This window comes from Micromys minutus, assembly GCF_963924665.1.
Source record: "Micromys minutus genome assembly, chromosome: 9".
Lineage (NCBI taxonomy): Eukaryota > Metazoa > Chordata > Mammalia > Rodentia > Muridae > Micromys > Micromys minutus.
Window position 1 is genome coordinate 22,785,716 of NC_137978.1, and position 19,191 is coordinate 22,804,906.

At 41.5% G+C, this 19,191-nt stretch overlaps 2 protein-coding genes across 5 annotated transcripts in view; one reads left to right on the forward strand and one right to left on the reverse strand.

The window, feature by feature from the left end:
• Positions 1-15,832, reverse strand: part of DNAI4 (dynein axonemal intermediate chain 4) — a gene marked incomplete at both ends in the record, with an annotated part of 72,161 nt that extends 56,329 nt beyond the window's left edge. The window contains 2 exons of the mRNA XM_080920941.1: positions 1,499-1,676; positions 15,786-15,832. Coding sequence (XP_080777067.1) covers positions 1,499-1,676; positions 15,786-15,832 — 225 coding nt within the window. The remainder of the gene's footprint in view (positions 1-1,498; positions 1,677-15,785) is intronic.
• Positions 15,833-16,093: 261 nt separating this feature from the next.
• MIER1 (MIER1 transcriptional regulator) overlaps positions 16,094-19,191 on the forward strand; it is a 49,865-nt gene continuing 46,767 nt past the window's right edge. For 2 of the 4 annotated variants that reach the window (XM_080921161.1, XM_080921157.1), the window contains exons 1-2: positions 16,094-16,191; positions 17,218-17,318. In XM_080921161.1, the coding sequence (XP_080777287.1) occupies positions 16,131-16,191; positions 17,218-17,318 (162 nt within the window). In that variant the 5' untranslated portion in view covers positions 16,094-16,130. Of the gene's footprint in view, positions 16,192-17,217; positions 17,319-19,191 lie in introns of those variants that run through there. The other 2 variants (XM_080921158.1, XM_080921159.1) reach the window with 2 other exon arrangements.

Genomic DNA, 19,191 nt, shown 5'->3' on the forward strand with positions numbered 1-19,191 from the left:
TTTTATCAAAGCAACAGAAAAGTAACTAAAATGTTCACCTTTTTATTTCCTATTTCTTTTATCCCTTATTTCCAATCTTACATATATAATGGTTTTGCTTTTGTTTGTGTGTTGCTCAGGTCTTAGGACTATTGTTTATGTGCTTTTACCCAGTTTATTCTAAGACATTCTTTACAATATATAGTTCAGTGACATTGCATATACCCCTCCTCTTCTTGCTCTCATCCTATTCCCCTCCCAATTTGCTTCTTAATTATAACCTTCCACAACCTAACAATGTCTAAAATCTGTGGACCATAAAGTCTTTCAACTTTCCCCTCCTACTTACTTTATCCACCTCAATTTTATTTACCTTTTCAAAGTCCAATTAATACTTGATGCTGGGTATATGCCATATCATCCTTGATTACTTATTCTCCAATGGTTCTTGAGATCAATGGCACAGATGTGACTGACTAGCTAGTATATTTGCATCATGGGGCTATCAAGCATCTATGAGTGTTCTTGCAACTAATATTACACCAGTCACTCAGCCCCTGGATCGAGGAACTATTTGCTGAACTACATACTGAACTGTATGACTTCCAAATTCCAAGAGAATATAGCGACTACTTCAATAGGAGGAAATAAAGGTGGCTGATAAGTAATAGCAGATATGTAAACCAAACCCCAAGTAACCAGCACAACATACCTCATCCAAAATTTACACATTCTATAGTAATGGCATCTCACGAGGGTAAGTCAGGTAAAGTCCCAGCGTACGTTCAAATTTAGGTTCATTCTCATGCATTTGCAGACATGGACCATCTGAACGGAGCACCTCAAAGGCTTCGGAACACTTTCAGGGATGCTTGCAGCAGTGTGGCAGATTTTTTGTTTTTTTTTGTTTTTTTTTTTTTTTGTTTTTTGTTTTTTTGGAAGAGGAGAACGAACTCCCACAAGTAGTCCTCTGACCAACATATGGTCACTCTGGCACAATTTTATTAGAGTTTGAGAGAAAACAGTTCAATCAGGCTGCCAAGGGGAGGAGAATTATGTAATTATTTAAAAATAAACTCAGGGACTGGACAGATGGCTCAGTGGAATTAAGTGCATTTACTGTTCCTACAGTGGACCAGAGTTTAGTCCCTAGGACCCACATTTGACAACTGCCCGTAACACTAGTTCCTGAGAATATGTCACCCTCTTCAGGAGGTACCTTCACTCATGTGCACATATCTACACACACACACACACACTTAAAAATAATCTTAAAAAGGAAACAGTATTCTAAAGAAGGTTACCTGTGGTCCTGCAGGATGGTTCAGTGGATAAGGGTGCTGGCTGCCAAGGCTGACGATTTGAGACTGATCTAAAAACCCACAAGGTGAAGAGAACCAAGCAGCTCTCAAGTTGTCCTCAGGCCCTCACACCTGTGCCAGGGTGTCCATTCCCATACACGTGTATGCCAAAGGTAAATAGGTTAATGTAACAAAAAGGGTTTGGAAAGAAGAATTACCTGTACTGTTTTAGTGCTAGCAATGTTTAGTTTTTCTGCCGGCTTCATCTCGGATATAAAACCCATAGTTCTTGATATGGCCATTTTGCTTTGATTTGCACCAGCATATCCTTTCCCTCCACTTGATTTTGATGGGTTAGTAAAGCTAATGGACCTCCTTGCTTGTGTGGAGGTACTCCTATGCAAAGAAAAGAAAAAAAAATCCCAGGATTGAAATGAAAATTCAAATTATAGCAAAAGGAGACTCTCATTAGGAAGTGTGAATGACTCAAACACACATCATGTACCAGTAGCTACTTAAGAGCTGAATCTTTTCTAGAGAGTTTATATGTACTGTCACCTTTGCTTTGGGAGCAACCACCTAACCAGTGAAGTTGGAAATAACACCATTTTATGTAAAAGGACACAGGGCTGATGAGATGGTTCTGTGGGTAAAAGTGACTGTGGCACACGCCTGGTAACAGAAGTTCCATCCCCCAAGCCCATGTAAAAATCCAGATCTGAAGAAAGAAGTGTCATCCAGAATCTTCCCAGCTAGCCTAGAGTAACACTGCACAGAAACAGTAGGAGAGGGCCTACCTCAAGAACAAAGCAAGAGGAGAGAACCAAGTCCTCAAAGTTGTCTTCTGACCTCCAAGCCCACTTCCGCCGGTGTGAATACACTCATACACAAGAAGAAATTAAAACATATTTAAAAAAATATTTTTGTGTAAAGATGCAAAGCGTTAAAGAAAATATGAGATTTGATTCAAGTAGGCAGATCCAGATTCTGTACTGACTTCTCTGGTTCTTGGGTTTCTTGTTCATAAAGCAGAGATAATTGCATGGGTTATTATAAGGAATACACAAACTTAATTTACACAATTTAGAAGTACCTGCCACATGGTGAATACCTAGCAGTGTACACTGCAAATGGGCAAAGTTAAACATGAGTAATAGGCCTAAGGGGAAGTACCCCTATTTCTTTTTGAACAAATTACATACATTTTAAATTATAACAAAATATTTATTTCAGGAAGGACTATATAATTATACTATTAAATTTAGCTTCCAAGACAACCCGGCCTTTATCATTTTACCACTATAGTTCTCTGTATGGAAAACTTCTATGATGTTCTGCTAGATCCTAAAAAGCAGATCAACTTCCAAAAGAAGCAATTTTAGCATTTTTTTTCAGTAAAATTACTTAAATTTATAGTTTTTTGAGTATACTACCCTGGACACCTTCCTTTAGACTCTAAAGTAGCGGTTCTCAACCTTCCTAAAGCTGTGACCCTTTAATACATTTCCTCATTTGTGGTGACCTCCAACCATAACATTATTTCTGTTGCTACTTAACTGTGATTTTGCCATTGCTATGAATCGTAATGTAAATATTTGACATTTCGGATGATTTTAAGCAACCCCTACGAAAGGGTAGATCAACCCTTGAAAAGGTGGCAGCCCACAGGATGAGAACCACCTGCTCTAAAAGGACACTACTACCAAAATCGGTAATAAAACTATCAAAGAACTCCTTTGCAATATCTCTCCTGTCTTTAAATTCTTCTGCCTTCCACAGACTCACTTGAATTCACCTTTATCATATTTCCCACAAGAGTTGCCATTCTATGGGGGCTCGAGAGATGGCTCAGTCGGTAAAAGTGCTTACTACTTTTGCAGGACAGGACTCAGTTACCAACTACAGGGCAGTTCACAACTACCTATAACTCCAGCTCAATGCCTGCTTCTGATCTACACAGGCTCCACATGCACACAAAACACACACACACACGAAGGAAAGAAATATTTTTTGAAATGGAGTTGCTATTCCATCTGAAACTAAGTTTCTGCCTATATTCTGGAACCTGGTACTGTTTTTCAAGGACTGTTTTTCACTAATTCTCAAGACTCCTCTATTTTATGTCCCCATGAAAATAACTCTGCTGTTGTTCTCCCATGTCTAAAATTTTACCTTTAACTACAATGTCCTCTGCCTACTCCAGCTTTTCTTCCTTTAGGGATCCAATTTCCTGAAACACTGGTCAGTTGTTTTGTAGAATCAGGATTGAAAGCGGAGCCTCACACCCTTTCAAGCCAAGCACCCTACCACTAAGTTCCTTACCAACTGGGACCACTTCTATATTCCTTACATGTGCCATAATTCAGCTGCACACCCTCCTACTGCATTAAAATAACATATTGCACAATTTACACAACCTACATTGTATTAATAAACTGTCTCAGATTATTGACTCCAAGACTTCTCAGTGCCCAGCTTTGCAATAGCCAATGATTGGCCACTGCCCCCTCATAAAACTAATCATTCAGAGAGGTGGCATAGCATCTGTAATCCCAAACTCTGGGAAGAGGCAGGAGGAACAAGAGTTCAAGGCCATTTAACAGCAAGCTAGCTAGCTCAAGGTAATGAGAGATCCTGTCTCAAAAAAAAAAAAAAAAATTAAAATTTAAAATTAATTGCTCAAAAAGTTTTCTGGGACATCAGTTTTCTACACTTCAATTTCAAGAGCCCTGATCACCTGAACCTTGCTTCCTTTCTTTTTTTTTAAACCAATTAACCTTTTAGGTTTCTCTCCTATGTCAGAGTCTAAGGTTCACCAGCTGTATCCCTATGGCCATCAATTTCACCTCTTATTTCCCCTGCTTGACCTCAGTTATTGTTAGATGTTTTTCCTCTGGGTAAACGGCACAAGAGTTTCAGGCTTTCCGATGTCAGCTTGCCTCGTCTAGGAAGAAAGTATGTCCCAGACATCAGCTCCTGCCTCTAGGTTCCTGCCCTGCTTGAGTTCCTGTTCTGCTTCCTTTGGCAATGAACAGTGATGTGGAGCATGAGATGACAAGGGTAATAAAGGCCACACCCACAGTGACACACCTGCTCCAACAAGGCCACACCTCCTAATAGTGCCACTCCCTAGCCCAAGCTCGTACAAACCATCACACTTTTCCTCCCTTCTTTTAGATATAAACAAACACCGGAATACAGGTTAGCTTTAACAACACTCAGTCTAAAAAGTCTTAGCCCAAAGTTACACTGGGATAGGCAGTTCCCTAAGGACACACCTCCATGCTCTGCAACTTGGCTTTCAACATTAGGGGGGACAATATTGCCTTTAGGACACATAACAGACCCCATTTTTCAGTTGTGCTGCTAAAGCTCCCTTACATCTCAGGAAGGGGGTTTACCTTTATACTTCGCTCCCTTTCTGCTAGGTACAGCAGATTTCATGTATTCTCTCATTTGTGACATTATAAAATCATTTCCATGTGTTGTTTTATGTCCTAAGGAAGAAATTAGTAACAAAAGCCCATAGCCACTTCACATTTTTCATTTATTTTATACACATTGGAATTTTTTAGCATGTCCAATTAAAATAGACATTTGTATACTCGTAAATGTGCCTTGGTGATAATTCTCAAACAGCCTGATAAATGCACACTGCTTTATGAAATGGGTACTCAGAACTTCTTAAAACCTATTAAGATGCTATCTTTGGGTCTACTGAGAGTTTGAAAAACTTTAAAATCCCATTTGTTTATATAAAACAGTATTCACTAGAGTATTAAGATAAAAGCTTCATTAAGCTACATATTTTAATGTTAAGATACACACTTTGGTAGAGTTCTTTCCAAAACAAGTTCTGAAAGAGGATTTGATTTTTGTTAAGTCATGGGTAATGTAAAAAATCATAGGACATAAAAATACTTTATGTTAATTAAACATACCTTGGTTATCTAAGTGATATATTTTAAAATCCTTCTATTAGGTTAATTGCTATGGATTTCTTCTTCAAAAATATTTTAAAATAAAGGCTTTTAAAGGCTGTTATATATAGCAAATGACGGTTGTGTTTATCAAAGATCTTTACATTTTCCTCTCATGGTGATTATAGAGATATAATCATAACAAAGAATAACATTCATAATCCACATTTTTCTTTTCCAGGCCCATATTTTGTTGAATTTGAGCTAAATGGAAAAGAAACTGACTCCTCAACCCCCAAGCTGAGGAGAGAACCCAGGCCTTGTGCTTTCCGCTGAGCTAAATTCCCAACCCCATCAGGCATCTTAACATGAAGGTGTTGGTGCCTACTTCAAAGCCTTGTCAATTAGCTCACACTCTTGAAAAGTCAAGCTGCCTTCTTTATTTCCATTAAGAACCACACTTCTTACGAGTACAGATCTGAGCACGGTAACTGCTTGGTGCTATGCTGAGATAGTCAAGATCAGCCACCACACTTAAGACTGACAGACACCCACCTAGAGAAGTGGCTCTCAGCCTTCCTAAGGCTGGGACTCTCATGCTGTGCCGACCACAGCCATAAAGTTCCATGTTCCTAGGCAAACCCTATGAGAGGATCATCCCACCATTAAAGAGGTGGAGGACTGCTGATCTGAATAAAAGCTGTTAAGATTTGGTTTTCAAATCCTTCTTCATGTATGGTGATGTATGTGTTACCTATGTGTGCGTATTGTTGTCCATATGATTTACTTGATTCCAAAACAGCTTCTAATTAAAAAATAAATAAATTACAGCTGCTAAATCAAGCTCAATTGCCTTTTTGTTCATGGCTAGAATCAAAAAAGGAGATTTAATCAAGACGGTCATGTTAGGGGATAAAATTGAACAGACCTAGTTGGGACATTATCTCTGATTTTTTTTCTTTCTGTTTTGGTTTTACAGCTTTTTCTAAGCTGACTGTAAGGCTTGCCTGGGAGGATCGCTTCTCTCCCTGCCTTCAGTTCTCCCTAATTAACAGGTATACAATTGGCTCTAAAGAAAGGAAAATGCCCCTAACCTAACTTGTTCTGGTTGTCTTATGAGTTCAAGTAAAAAGTAAACACATTTAAACAAAACATTCCTAAGTACCTGTTACAATAGGACTTAAACCTCTAACAAACTGGGTTAATTTGTTGGCACAAGAACAAAGTCTGCAAGGCTGAGCTGGCTCTCTGGGGACTCCATGCCTCATTAAATACACGACTTAAGCAAATAGGCAGAGGAATCATATACATTTTTGATAAAGGTTAAAGACAGATTAAAACACTTTATAAAAAAAAGATTTATTTATTTATGAGTACACTGTAGCTAGACACACCATAAGAGGGCACCAGATCTCGTTACAGATGGTTGTGAGCAACCATGTGGTTGCTGGGAATTGAACTCAGGACCTCTGGAAAGAAAGCTAGTGCTCTTAACTGCTAAGTCATCTCTCCAGCCCCAAAAACACTTTCTGATGAGGAAGGACTGGATGTTAATTTTACCTTAAAGTGAAGGATGTTTCAAAACGCAAATAGGATCCAGAACCTTAGTGTGTTGCAGAAAGGTTTACAGGAAAATATACATTCTTATAACTAAGTTGACTATAGTTTAAGGATATTGTCTCCTAGTCATGATCTCAAAATAACTGATTTGGAACAGAATTTTTATTTTTCCCTTTATTAAAAACAACATTTAAAAATTGTGAATAGGCATATTTTTGTTTTTCCATTCGGTAAGGCTATCACTTGCTGGACAGGCACTGCCTTAATAATAGGGAAAATTCCTTCTTGGGATTAGTCAGGTTTCTCTAAAGTCAGAGAACCTATCTTTATCTGTTAAGGGAATTTATTGGAATGACTTATAGTCTGCAGTCCAACTAACTCAACAAATGGCAGCTGTGAATGGGAAGCCCAAGAATTTAGTTGTCACTCAGTCCCATAAGGCAGGGTGTCTCAGCTCATCTTCTGTATAAGCTGGAATCCTGAAGTAGGTTTCAACACATGCTGACAGGTAAGTGCAAGTGAGCAGAGAAAAAGGGAGCCTTCCTTCTCCCACTGTCCTTATGTAGGCCTCCAGCAGATGTGCCCCAGAAGGGGTGTATCACACCTGTACCTAAGTTGTTCTTTACTTGGAACTTGCTCTGTCCTAGGCTGGCCCTGAACTCAGAGATTTGTATGGCTTTGTCTCCTAAATGTTGGAATCAAAGGTGTGTACAGAGCAAGTTCCAGGACAGCCAAGCTTAGGCAGAGAAGGAGTTGGAAAACAGAGCTGGTGATAATGTAGTAGAACTAGGGGATGATGTTCCAACTCCAGCAAGCAGCAGACTAGGCAGTTTTGGCCATGTGGCTCTGGCTTTAGAGACAAAAATAGAAGGGACTACTGGGACAATGGATGCTGCTTAGTTGGAGCTAAGAAATTAGTGGTTATTAAGAGACCAGCATCACTGAAGTAAAATCTTCTGGAAAGTGTTTTCTAAGAGCACACACACACACACACACATACACACAAAATAACAACAATAACAACAAACTGTGTTCCAGAGATATCAAAGGTCGTATGTAGCTTGTGCTGCAGCTGGACTTGCTAATGTGTAAGAATCACTCAGGTAGACAAGTTTTGAAGGCCTGAAGGGGTCATGGAGAACAGCTATGAGAGGCCTGGAAAGGCCATTGGCGAAGGTACAGCCTCAGTTGTGGCTGATGGCTCAGGACTGAAGGGGTCATGTAAAGAAGCGGAGGTGTGGTACCATGAAGGAAGCCTATGAGAGGCTTTTGGTAAAGCCTACTTGCTGTAGAAGACCCCAGTGTATTGGAGATGCTGATGCCATGGGATGACCACCAAGAACAGCAGCATCAGTGAACTGGAGTCAACCAGAGTGCTATAGAGGGCAGAACAGGTTGTGTGGGTTCCAGACACTGGAACAAGAAGCTGTAAAGTTAAAGTTGCCTTGGATACCCCAAAATGTTAGAGATGTCAGAGCTGTGGGATACCTGCCCAGGAAAGCTGCTAACATGGAGTGGAAACACAGGAAAGCCAAGTTTGTTGTGGCTGAATGTGAAATGCAAAAGCAGTTAATGAGCAGGAAAGGAGCTGGAGGTCTGAAGAGCGTTTTGACATTAGACATGGAGATGTGGAGTTTGTAGTTTGCCCAAGTGATTTTCTGTCTTGCTTTGTTCCAGTATTTCCTCACCATGACATTTTGAAATGGCAATGTATATTCTGCATGATGTCAGAGGTATGTGATCTACTTTTTAATTTTGATTTCTTAAGGGATTGTAGTTAAGAGATTGCATGAATCTCAGAAGAGACATTGAATTGGATTTCTAACATTGTTGAGACTGTTATAGACTATGGGACTTTTGAAATTAAACTGAATGTATTTTGCACTATGCTATGCCTAGGTATGACCCTCACAGACTCATGTGTTTGAACAAGCCTATGGGGGCCAGAGTAGAATGTGGTGTTTTTAATATGGTTGGCCTAGGAAGGGGCACTATTAAGAGGTGTGGCCTTGTTGGAGGAAGTGTGTCACTGCGGGGGTGGCTTGAGACCCTCTCCCTAGCTGCCTGAAGATAGTTTTATCCTTAGTGCCTTCAGATCAAGATTTGAACTCTCAGCTCCTTCTCCAGCATCACACTTGCCTGGACACTGCCCTAATGACAATGGACTGAACTCTGAGCCTGTGAGCCAGTCCTGATTAAATGTTGTATCTTTTTAATTGGGTATTTTATTTATTTACATTTCTGGTGTTATCCCTTTTCCTGATTTCCCTTCTGGAAACCCTCTATCTCATCCTCTCTCCCCCTGCTTCTATGAAGGTGCTCTCCCCACTTCCGCCTTCCCACCCTGGCATTTCCCTACACTAAGATGTTGTCTCTTATATTAGCTGCCTTGGTCATGGTTTCTCTTCCAAGCAACTGAGACCCTAAGACAGGATATTCTTGCAAAATTACGCAGTGATCAAGGAATTCAATTAAATCAACAAATATTTTAACCTGTTTATAAAATTTGTCCTATTAAATAAATGACACTAGTTCTTAAAATTAACTAAAGCTTTGGCTCTCATCCATGATCTCATCATAAGTACTTAATGCCCTATGGAAAAATTAAGTAAAAACCATATGAACCGTATCTATAGAAGGATATCATGCTATTAGAAGAGATTTGGAAATCTAATAACTAAAAATTCAAAACTGGGTATAGATTTTTTTTTTCCCCAAGAAAACCAAATAATTTCATCAATGGAAGGATAAAAAGATTTCACTCTGCCTGGAGAAAAAGATTCCCAGGCACTCCATGCTCCAGAACCTCAGAAAACAAATTTGCACTTCTCAAATTTCTGGGCATACATCCACAGGCACTTCAGAAATGCTGGCCGATACTCGCCTTTGAGTGCATTAACAAATGAGTATCCCAAAAAACAAAACTTTCCTTATTAAAAAACACACACCATGGCATACCTGTGGCGGTCAGAGGACAACTTACCTGAATTGGTTCTTTTCTTCTATCATGTAGGGTGATGGGGAGTGAATGCAGATATAAGGCTTAACAGCAAGCATCTTTGACCTCTGAACCTTCTCACGGGCTCATCACTTTTCTTTTAAAGCTTCCTTACTTTAGATTTGTCTTGTGAGTAGTGGGATACGTGCATGTATGTGTACCTCACGTGCCTTGTCCCCAGAGGTCAGAAGAGATCAAGAGTGTGAGATCCTCTGAAACTGGTGTTCTGGGTGATTGTGAAGCCACTGCATGAACCCAGGTCTGCTGCAGGAGTAACAAGGACTCTTTAACTTCTGAGCCATCTCTCCAGCCCCACTTTGTTTTTAAATTCCTTTTATAAACATTCTTAAGTGTTTAAGAAAACCAGTATTTGGCTTTTTAGTTTTAAATTATAAAAACCATGCTAATCTTGGTTTTAATGGAGTTACAGTAAGAATCTGTCTTTTCACTAAGCATGCTTTTCAAGGCTGCTTCCCCAGGGCCCCTATTGTTTTTGAACCAAGATTCAGGGTTAAAACAATGCCAGTGAAGGGGAGAACCAGTCTTGAAACCAGGATGAGTGAAACCCTCAGACCTCATCAGATGTTTCCTTGTGCAGTGGATGGAAGTTGGCTGAGAACCTCACAACTGGCTCAAGAGCAGAGAGTAAGTGACTGAGGACTGCTCGGCCACAAATGGGACCCTGCACTGCACACCCTCCAAGGCTCAAGTAGAGGTGGAAAGACTGTAAGAATCAGAGACGGGAGGACAGGAGCAGAAGTGTCCTCTGGACAGCACAGGCCTGCTGCACTCATGAACTCACAGCAGCAATAGCTGTCTGCAAAAAAGCAAACTTGTCAACAGTCTAGCTGAGATGCTATGGATAGCTGATTGAATTTGTGTGTGTGTGAATGTGTGTGGGGGTCAGTTTTCTTTTAAGTATGTGGCTCCTAATGTATATATAATCTAGTAAATGGCTCCACATCCAGAGGTATATGGACAATACAACCTAGAGTGAATAGGTTATTAAATTAACAACAATGAAAAAAGGACAAAGTTGAGGGGAACAGGGAGGCTTGGGCTGAACTGGGAGTAGGTAAGGGGAAGAAGTCGGGTATCATCAAAATACACTACATCAATTTCTCAAATAAAACCATTTATTGGAAAAGGACTGAAATATTCTCATACATCACAAATGTAAACACACATGTACACAGACTTGGTTCCTGTTAAAATGACTAACACTGAGTAAATAGGACTTGATAGTGTTGAATGACATTTATAAGCTCAAAGACTTTACATCTATTATTTTGTAATTCAGTTCTTATTAAAACTCCAAGATACACATATAAAGCCATGTGAGCAAAATGCTAGACTAATATCATAGTCAGGCACATGTCAACTGATCATGTCTTTCCCTAGAACTAGAGTGAGCTATACATCAAAAACACAATAAGGAGTTGCTGTGGACATGTCCAGATATTAGTGACTGCCCTGTGAAGCTATCTGCTAGCCGTTGAGAATACAGAGTAATGAATTTCAAGGGAAGGTAATGGTAGAGATGCTATGTGACCATCGAGTAAATGCACAGAGATGCCAAGAGCCTGGTAATGTAAGTGCCACAGATACAAAGTAACCAGTGAGGATAAGAAAGAGTAAGAAAATTAAGAAATCACACCGAATTTGCCATTTTATTTATTTGTGTATTTTTCTTTGAGACGGGATCAGTGTCTAGCTTTAGATGTCCTGGAACTCACTTTGTAGACCAGGCTAGGCTCCCAAATGCTGAGATTAAAGGTACACATCACAATGCACAGCAAGCATGACTTTTTGTTTTGTTTTTTAATTTCTGTACTTTTTAAAAAGTCAGAATCTCCAGTTAACGGTGGCCTCAAACTCCCTATATAGCCGAGGATGACCCTGAACTTCAAAGCTTCCTGTGTTTAGCTCCCACATGCTGGAATTACAAGTCACCATGTCTGGCTTATGTGGTGTCCCCAAATGCTTTTTGAGTTTGAACCGCTGACTGTGGAAGCTCTGGTGGCTTCTTTCTAACAATGAAGACAACAGGTTACAAGAACTAACTTCGATAATAGGCTTACTCATGTTTTCCATTACATCATGTAAAGATCTTGAACAACTTCATTTCTGATCTCACAGAAAGACTGAACTAAAAACCACTTTTCAGTTCAGATCAATGTCCTAGTCATTTCTTCTCAGGACATCTTACACAACAATAGGGCTTTTGCAATACAAATAAGTATATAAACACAAACACAATTTAGGGAGTCTCTACAGTAAACTTAAAACACAAAACCAAACCAAACAAAGCGTATCAAAAGCAAGGATACTAAAGGACATCCAAACTTTAAGCACTTAACACCTTCAGCAGAGAGTAAACACAGCTTAATTTCTAATCATGAGACAGAATGACAAACCCAGACTCAGATATGACAGATAATTTGGAATTGTCAAACTATGAATTGAGAAGAAATATGCTTGGGGTTCTAAATGGAACAACCTGGATAACATGCAAGAACAGATGATCTTGATGCCCTTCTCTATCAAGCAGGCCCCCAAACAGTCTGTGGGTTAGGACAAAGAACTGGCTCCTGCTATAGACTCTCAGCACAGCCTCCCCTCTCCTTCCCCCTATAGTTCTTACTCTGGGACACAGCAGAATAATAAAGCCCATTGAACTGTGTGGCTGTAGGCTAAGTTCATGGCCTTTCCTAGTGGGGGCTCTGCAGCCTGGCTAGATACCTAGGTATGGGCCTGTCTAGCTCTCTGGAAACCTGTGGGAACCAGAACTCTCTCTGCCCTGGGGATTTGAAGGCTACTTTCTTCAGGATTTATGCTATGCTATGAATGGCCACCAGTTCTTCTTTCTGAGATTCTGAAGTTGACTGAATACTCTCTCCATCTCTCCTTCAAAGTCCCATCATGCTGTTCATGCTGTGTCCATGTAGGATGCTCTACATCTTCTGATGTTCCCTGCTTCAAGGCCCAGTTATGCCCTCTCCCACATTCCCTCAGCCAACTTAATAGTAGTGAGGCTCTCTCTGAAGGGGGATCTCACTGTCAGGTCTTTGCCATCCACCTGCCACTCTCTAAATTTTAACAATAAACAGCAAAATGAGAATATGTAGGGAACTGAAATATAACAACTAGGTAGAGAAAGGGGTAAAGAGAGCTAAAGTTGTTTTTAGCACAATATGAGACTGTATGCTTGTGAAACTAATAGGAAGATTGAAATGTGGGGAAAAAAGCAAAAAAAAATGGTAAATTCTTCAAGAGATATTTTATAAAATTAGAAATAAATTCTAATAAAACAATGAGAAACAGTAAGTTAAAGCAATAACTAAGCTTGAAACTTTGTTTTAGTTAGGTAAAGTCACGGTAGCTCATATCTCCAATCCTAGCCTATCTTCGGTTAGGGACCATGCATCTATTTACGAATGCCGCTTTCTAAATTTCCAAAGTTGTCTAATATTTTCAGCTACTTTGAGAATGCAAACTGTTGTTTCGGGAAAGAAGCCACACCCTACACTGAACATTCTACAAAGGCCTATTGACGTATGGAGAGGTTGGAATGTTCCAGATACAGAGCCAGTTTACAATTTACTTACCTTTAGCACCTCAGTTGCCTCCCTTGCCTACCACATCCTTTTGTAACCAGGTGAAACCCTTTGGAATGTACTAGCAGACCACTGATTTCCACCAACCAAAAGGCCTTAAGAATGTTATCAATAGTACCCAAGGGCTATCACCGACCGTTCTCCACGCTGCTGAAACGTACCATACATTTCCACCAGTGTATGTAAACAGTGCCTTGATTTATGATTTGTCATTACTATCAAATCTCATGAGACATTTACCACACTGGAATCTGGTATTTGGGAAAACTTGAATGTGCTTTCTGGGCCATGGTCACTCACACTAAGCTCCAGAGTAAACCATTCTTTTCCCATTTGAAGCGAAAACCATGGTTGTTTTTGTGTTTGTTTTGCATTAATAAGTGTTGCATCATTTTTATCTTAATTTGTATCAATTTAATTTAATTTCACTTTAACATCTCCATAAAGGCAGAACAGAAACTGGGCAAGAAAAACCAGTACCAAGCTACAAATGTGTATGTATCTACTATTTGCTCAGTTAATAAATGTGTATTAAAGACGTTCCTCGTTCTAGGTAAGTCTACAGCAGCAGCACACAAAACAAGAGGACATAACATGAGCTCCATGGTGGTTGGTGCACACCTGCAATCCCCGTTCTCTAGAGGTGGAGGCAGGTGGATCTCTGTGAATTAGAGCCAGCCTGGTTTGCAGAGTGAGTTCCAGAAACCCTGTCTTGAAAAACCAAGGAAAAAACCCTAGAGGATGCAATATACTCACGGGAATAAACTTGAACCATAAAGTAAGGGTGAAGGTGATGCTGGGATATAAAGTATTACTTCACACATGAAGACATCTGACACAAATAAGTGAATCCTGAGATTATCTGGCATACACTAACCCAAAGGACAATAAATTCCCAGGGTTGGAAACGGGAATAAAGAGTTCCTGGTGTGTGTGTGTGTGTGTGTGTGCACGTGCACACGTGCTGGGGGTGTTACTGTCATACTCAAGTACACAATCCAAAGCCAGATCCTGTGGGAGCTTAGAAGAACTCGAGCACTTACTCAAAGGGAAAAGGAAAAGCATAAGGAAGTTTTGAGCAGACTACCACATGGAGGATGTGGACAAGCAGACTATTTAGCCAGCTATTCTAATGCAGAAATGACTTGTATAAGTTTTAGGTCTGGATAGCAGTTACTTGGAGAATTAAAGTGGCCCTCACTGAACAGCAGTACCCGAGGAAGTGCACCGGTTACAGTTTAATGCTGGAAATGGCTGTGCACTGGAAACAAAGGGGCAGTAAAATACAGTGCAGAGGATGAATTTTAAGCACACTATTGATTTCTAAGTGTACTTGCTTCCGTTTTGTTTTCTTGAAAGCGATCTTGAAGAGGAAAACTTGTGAATCATGTGTATACATAACTGTGAAAGGTTCAAGGCAACAACGAAGTGAACCACCTGACTCCGCAATATATATTTAGAAAAGGAACAGTTTGGTAAACTGTTTTGAAACAGAAGGCCAGGCCAGGTGGGTCAAGCTTTTAATCCCAGCACTTTCAAACCAGTTCCGCATCAGCCAGGGCTACACAGGGTAAAAGAACCTAGATCTAAATATACATAAACACATCCATACATAAAAATAACAGCAGAAACTAGCCAGGAGCCTAGTGAAAAGAGAAGAACGACTAGTGTCCGATCAGCTAACTGAAGCATTCAGAGCAGGTCATTTAGATCAAAGCTGGGGTGGGTTAGTTAACAACTAAGGCATTAGCTGACTGTTGTTAGCTAGTGGAAAGCGCTTTTTTGGTGAAGCGAAGTATGGCCAAAAGGCTGAGCACTACACTCAAGGGTAAATGCCAGGTTCTCTCCCCAGAGCTTTCAGTAAGTTCAAATGGCCAACGATTTGCTGAGCAGGGGATTGAAGAAAAGGGAAGACCGCAAAGTGACTGAAATGTTCGAGCATGGGGAATATTTTAGTGGACATCCAAGGAACCACTTGCAAGTTCAATGCCACACAAGTCCACATATCTTTGGGCTTTTCTCCTGACTTAGCAGCATGTAGTAAGCGGTTAAGAGTCTTAAGGCAGTAGGAGATGGGGAAAAAAAAATCCTCTGCAGGCGTACATATTAAAATTAGCTTTGGTTGCTCAGAGACCAAGGATTCAGAACACACCGAGAAAGCTTGGAAGTTGAAAGACCAAGTGAAAGAATACAAGCAAAAGCGCTTTAGGAGGCAGGGTGACCCTTGACAAACGCGGTTCTTAGGTCGAGCACGGCAGCGGGGGTTTTACACAGACCGAACTAAGTCAAAGGACCGGAGCTGCCTGGGGGCTCTGCGAGATCGAATGCGTTGGGAGCCCCTTTCCAAACCGAAGGGCCGTCTGTCTCCGGGATCTAGAGGAATGGGCCACGGATCCAGTGAGGAACTTACGCGGCAAAGTTGGTCTGTTTGCGGGTGCTCGTCGGAGAGCCGTGCATGGTGGTGACTCTTAGACTAGGGCTCGGCACCCCCTTCCCAGCGGTTCGGCGGCGCCCAGACTCCAACTGCCCGCTGAGCAGCTCAGGAAAGTTTGCCGGGTGTCATGGCGACCGCGGAGCTTGGCTCAAGAAGCGGCCGCGCGGTTGGCTGGCCGCTCGAGGCTGAGGAGGAGGGCGGAGGCGGAGGGGAGGGTAGAGGGTTGGTGGAGCTGGAGGAAGCTCGGGCGACGATTCGGAGGAGGCGGGCGGCCCAGGCCCCAGGCCCCTCCCAGGCTGCGAGTCTCCCGGCTGCAGGCGGATGGATGGGGCGTCTCCAGGCGGCGGCGGCAGCAGCGGAGGCGGCGGCAGCGGCGGTGGCTGTAAGTGCAGCCTCCACAAACCATCTTACCCACCCTTCGATCGGGAACCAGGGCCCCAGAAGCGCTCGCAGTCTCCTTTCCCCACTTCCCCTCCCCCACGGCAGAGCGCCGCCCGGAAGACTCTTAACTTCCGGGGCGGGGCTGCCTAAGTGTACTGGGAGGGCGGGCGGCTCGGAGGCGCTGCCATCTGGTGCGCACGCGCAGCTTTCGCCCCGCCCCTGCTCGGTCTTTCGGCCTTCGCGGTGGCGGCGGCGGCGCAAATCTTCGCTGCTTCCGCGGCGCGCCGGGACTACGCTGCGGAGTGAGTTTGCCGGGCGGGCAGGGCGGCTCCCGCCCTTTTCGGTCGGCCCTCGCTCTACGGCAGGGGTGTGGCTTCCTGGCCACTCCCCCGTGCCTCCACCTCTGTGCCCCTGATTTCCCTAGCTGTCCAGCCAGTTAAGGTTGGCTCTGTTGGCTGAGCATCCCCTGAGGTGACAGGCTCAACCTGGGTCAACCTGCCATTGTCGGAGGGACCTAGAGGGGCGAGAGATTCAGAGAGGGCATTGCAGGAGACCTCTCCCAGTGCCTGTCCCCCTCTCGAGTGGCCTCATTCTTTTAGCTTGTTATATAGATGCTTGCTGGCCTGGTGCCCATCTCTGGTCCTTGCGTGTTGTGTGACCTTGGGCAAGTCACTCCCCACACTCCCGGGGAGGGCTTTAGTTTTTTTCTATTAAACTTCAAATTTTGTAATTTTGCAGAAGACCTTAGGCAATTTTAAGGCCAGCTAGGTTTCTAAGGCCGAGATGACCTGGAATTGACTAGAGTTTTCTCAAATCATGGGTGAAATGCTGGAACGTAAATTATTGGGCGCTTTGTAATCTTTAGCATTGTTTATAAATTGCAGGACTCAATTTTTGTTTCTGTTTGCTGAATTTGCCACGGGTGGTTGACCTGGTTCTCAGACATCTTTTGAAAATGTGAGACTGAGTGAACTTGAGGTAACTGTTTCTGTCTCATCGCTACTGAGGCTTTCTTTCTTTAATCCAGATGGTGTGGTGGCTCGATTCTCCCAGTGCCTGGCTGAGTTTCGGACGTGGTTAAGAACCAACTGGTTGAGGTTCAATGCAGACAAGACGGATGTGATGCTGGTAGGCAAGGGCACTATTGGAGATGAAGGGAGGGCAAAAGCAAACTCCCTCGTGTCATAAAAACATCATGGTTATTGTCTGTTTGAGTGTTGTAGGAGTGCTAATGGCCAACCCTTTCAAGACTTTGGGTGATAGAACAGTAACATCACCAACGTTAAGATAGCAGGTTTGCAAATATTGATAAAATGAGGCCACTGGATGAAGTTGTATGGAAAAATTATGAAAGGAACTCAAACTGTGCTTTGAAGACCCAAATTTCTCTTTGTGTTTTAGGATGGCATTAATAAAAGAACTAACAAAAAGATAATTTCTATTGCATAGTTTTGGAGTCTCTAAATGTAATGTCCTGCTGTGCTTTGCAGCCTGTAGTCTGCCCACTGCAGTCCAGATAAATTCAGAAGTCATTGAAGAAAAATACGATTGTAGGTATTTTGTCTTCACAAATATAGTATAGGCTATATTTCTAAAGAGAAGATTTAGAAAGTAGTTCAGAAAATAGTTTCGGAAGAGGACTCGTGGACTTGGAAATGTTACATGTGTTTCTTGATATACATAGAGAGACACACTTTGAGTTGAATAAACAGATATGCCTACATAATGCAGATATATTATTAGTGACTGAATCAGGTGTTGGTGCTCAATAAAGGGTTGTACATCTTAGGCAGATGTTAAGTTGTCAAGGTATTTTTTGTTGACTGAGGTACTAGTTGTGATCCCGAAGTCTATTTGTGATCCTAAGTAAATTTGTTAGCAACTAGATATCTCTGGAGAGTGTATGTGTTTGAGTGTATGCATGGGGGTGCATCAAGCATGCACACACATACATGCACAGTCATACATATGTTCTTATAGCTATTACAAGTTATTTAGTAACATATTTATAATATTGGAGCTTGAACCCAGGGCCTCATATGCTAGGCAAGTATTTTACCACTGAGTTATATTCCAATCCCTCATTTTATGTTTGCATTGAGAATTCAGTAATTGCCATAAAAAAATACATTACTGAAGAGAATAGTTGTGAGTAGCTTAATATGCTAAAAACTAATATTAATTTTCCTCCAAATAAGGAGGCTTCTTTGGTTTTTTTTTTAGGCCTAATCTAGTATTCCTTTTTTTCCTTTATTTTAGAAACTAAAAACCTTGCATAAAAGTTGGAATTAGCTACATTTTTTAAAAAATCTAACTTAAACAGTTTAATATGTCCTAACAGAATTAATGTGGATTGGATGTCACATTAACAAATGCTAATGATTTCGATCAGGGTATTGGTGAATTTTTCCTATGTAGCTTACTCTGCCATGTCCTGCTTTCAGATATATGGGTTGGTTTTTTTTTTTTTTTTTTTTTTTTTTTTTTGCCCAAGTATACATTTTGACTGTTTATATTTGAGTAGAAAGAGAGCCTCATGGATTTATGCAGAGTGCTGAAGAATCAGGAGTAATTCGTGAATTCGATGAAGAAGCAGCTTTTAGCTTTTAAGGCAGAGGAGAATGAGCCAAGCATTTGGACTGTTTTGAAAAGAGTAGCTAGCCTGTTCAAGAGGTAGAGTGATTCTCTGGAAGTCAGTGAACACAGGCAGAAAAGCTTGGAAGTACAACTTGGTGACAGATCTTACCTGACTGAGGATGGCAGGCCCTACCTAACAAAGATAGGGCTATCGAATTGTTACACATACCAAAGGGGTAAGGAAGGGTTTCCAGAAGGACATAGCTTTTCTGAAGGTGGCTTCTTAGACTTTGAACAATGGGATGGTGGAGAGAATGAAATGCAAGTATACTGAGCTCAATGTGTTGTGTATGACCTACAGGAGTAGCGCTGTTTCTCCTCATCTCTAGAATGTCTAGGAAACATCCCAGTACACCTTATTTTC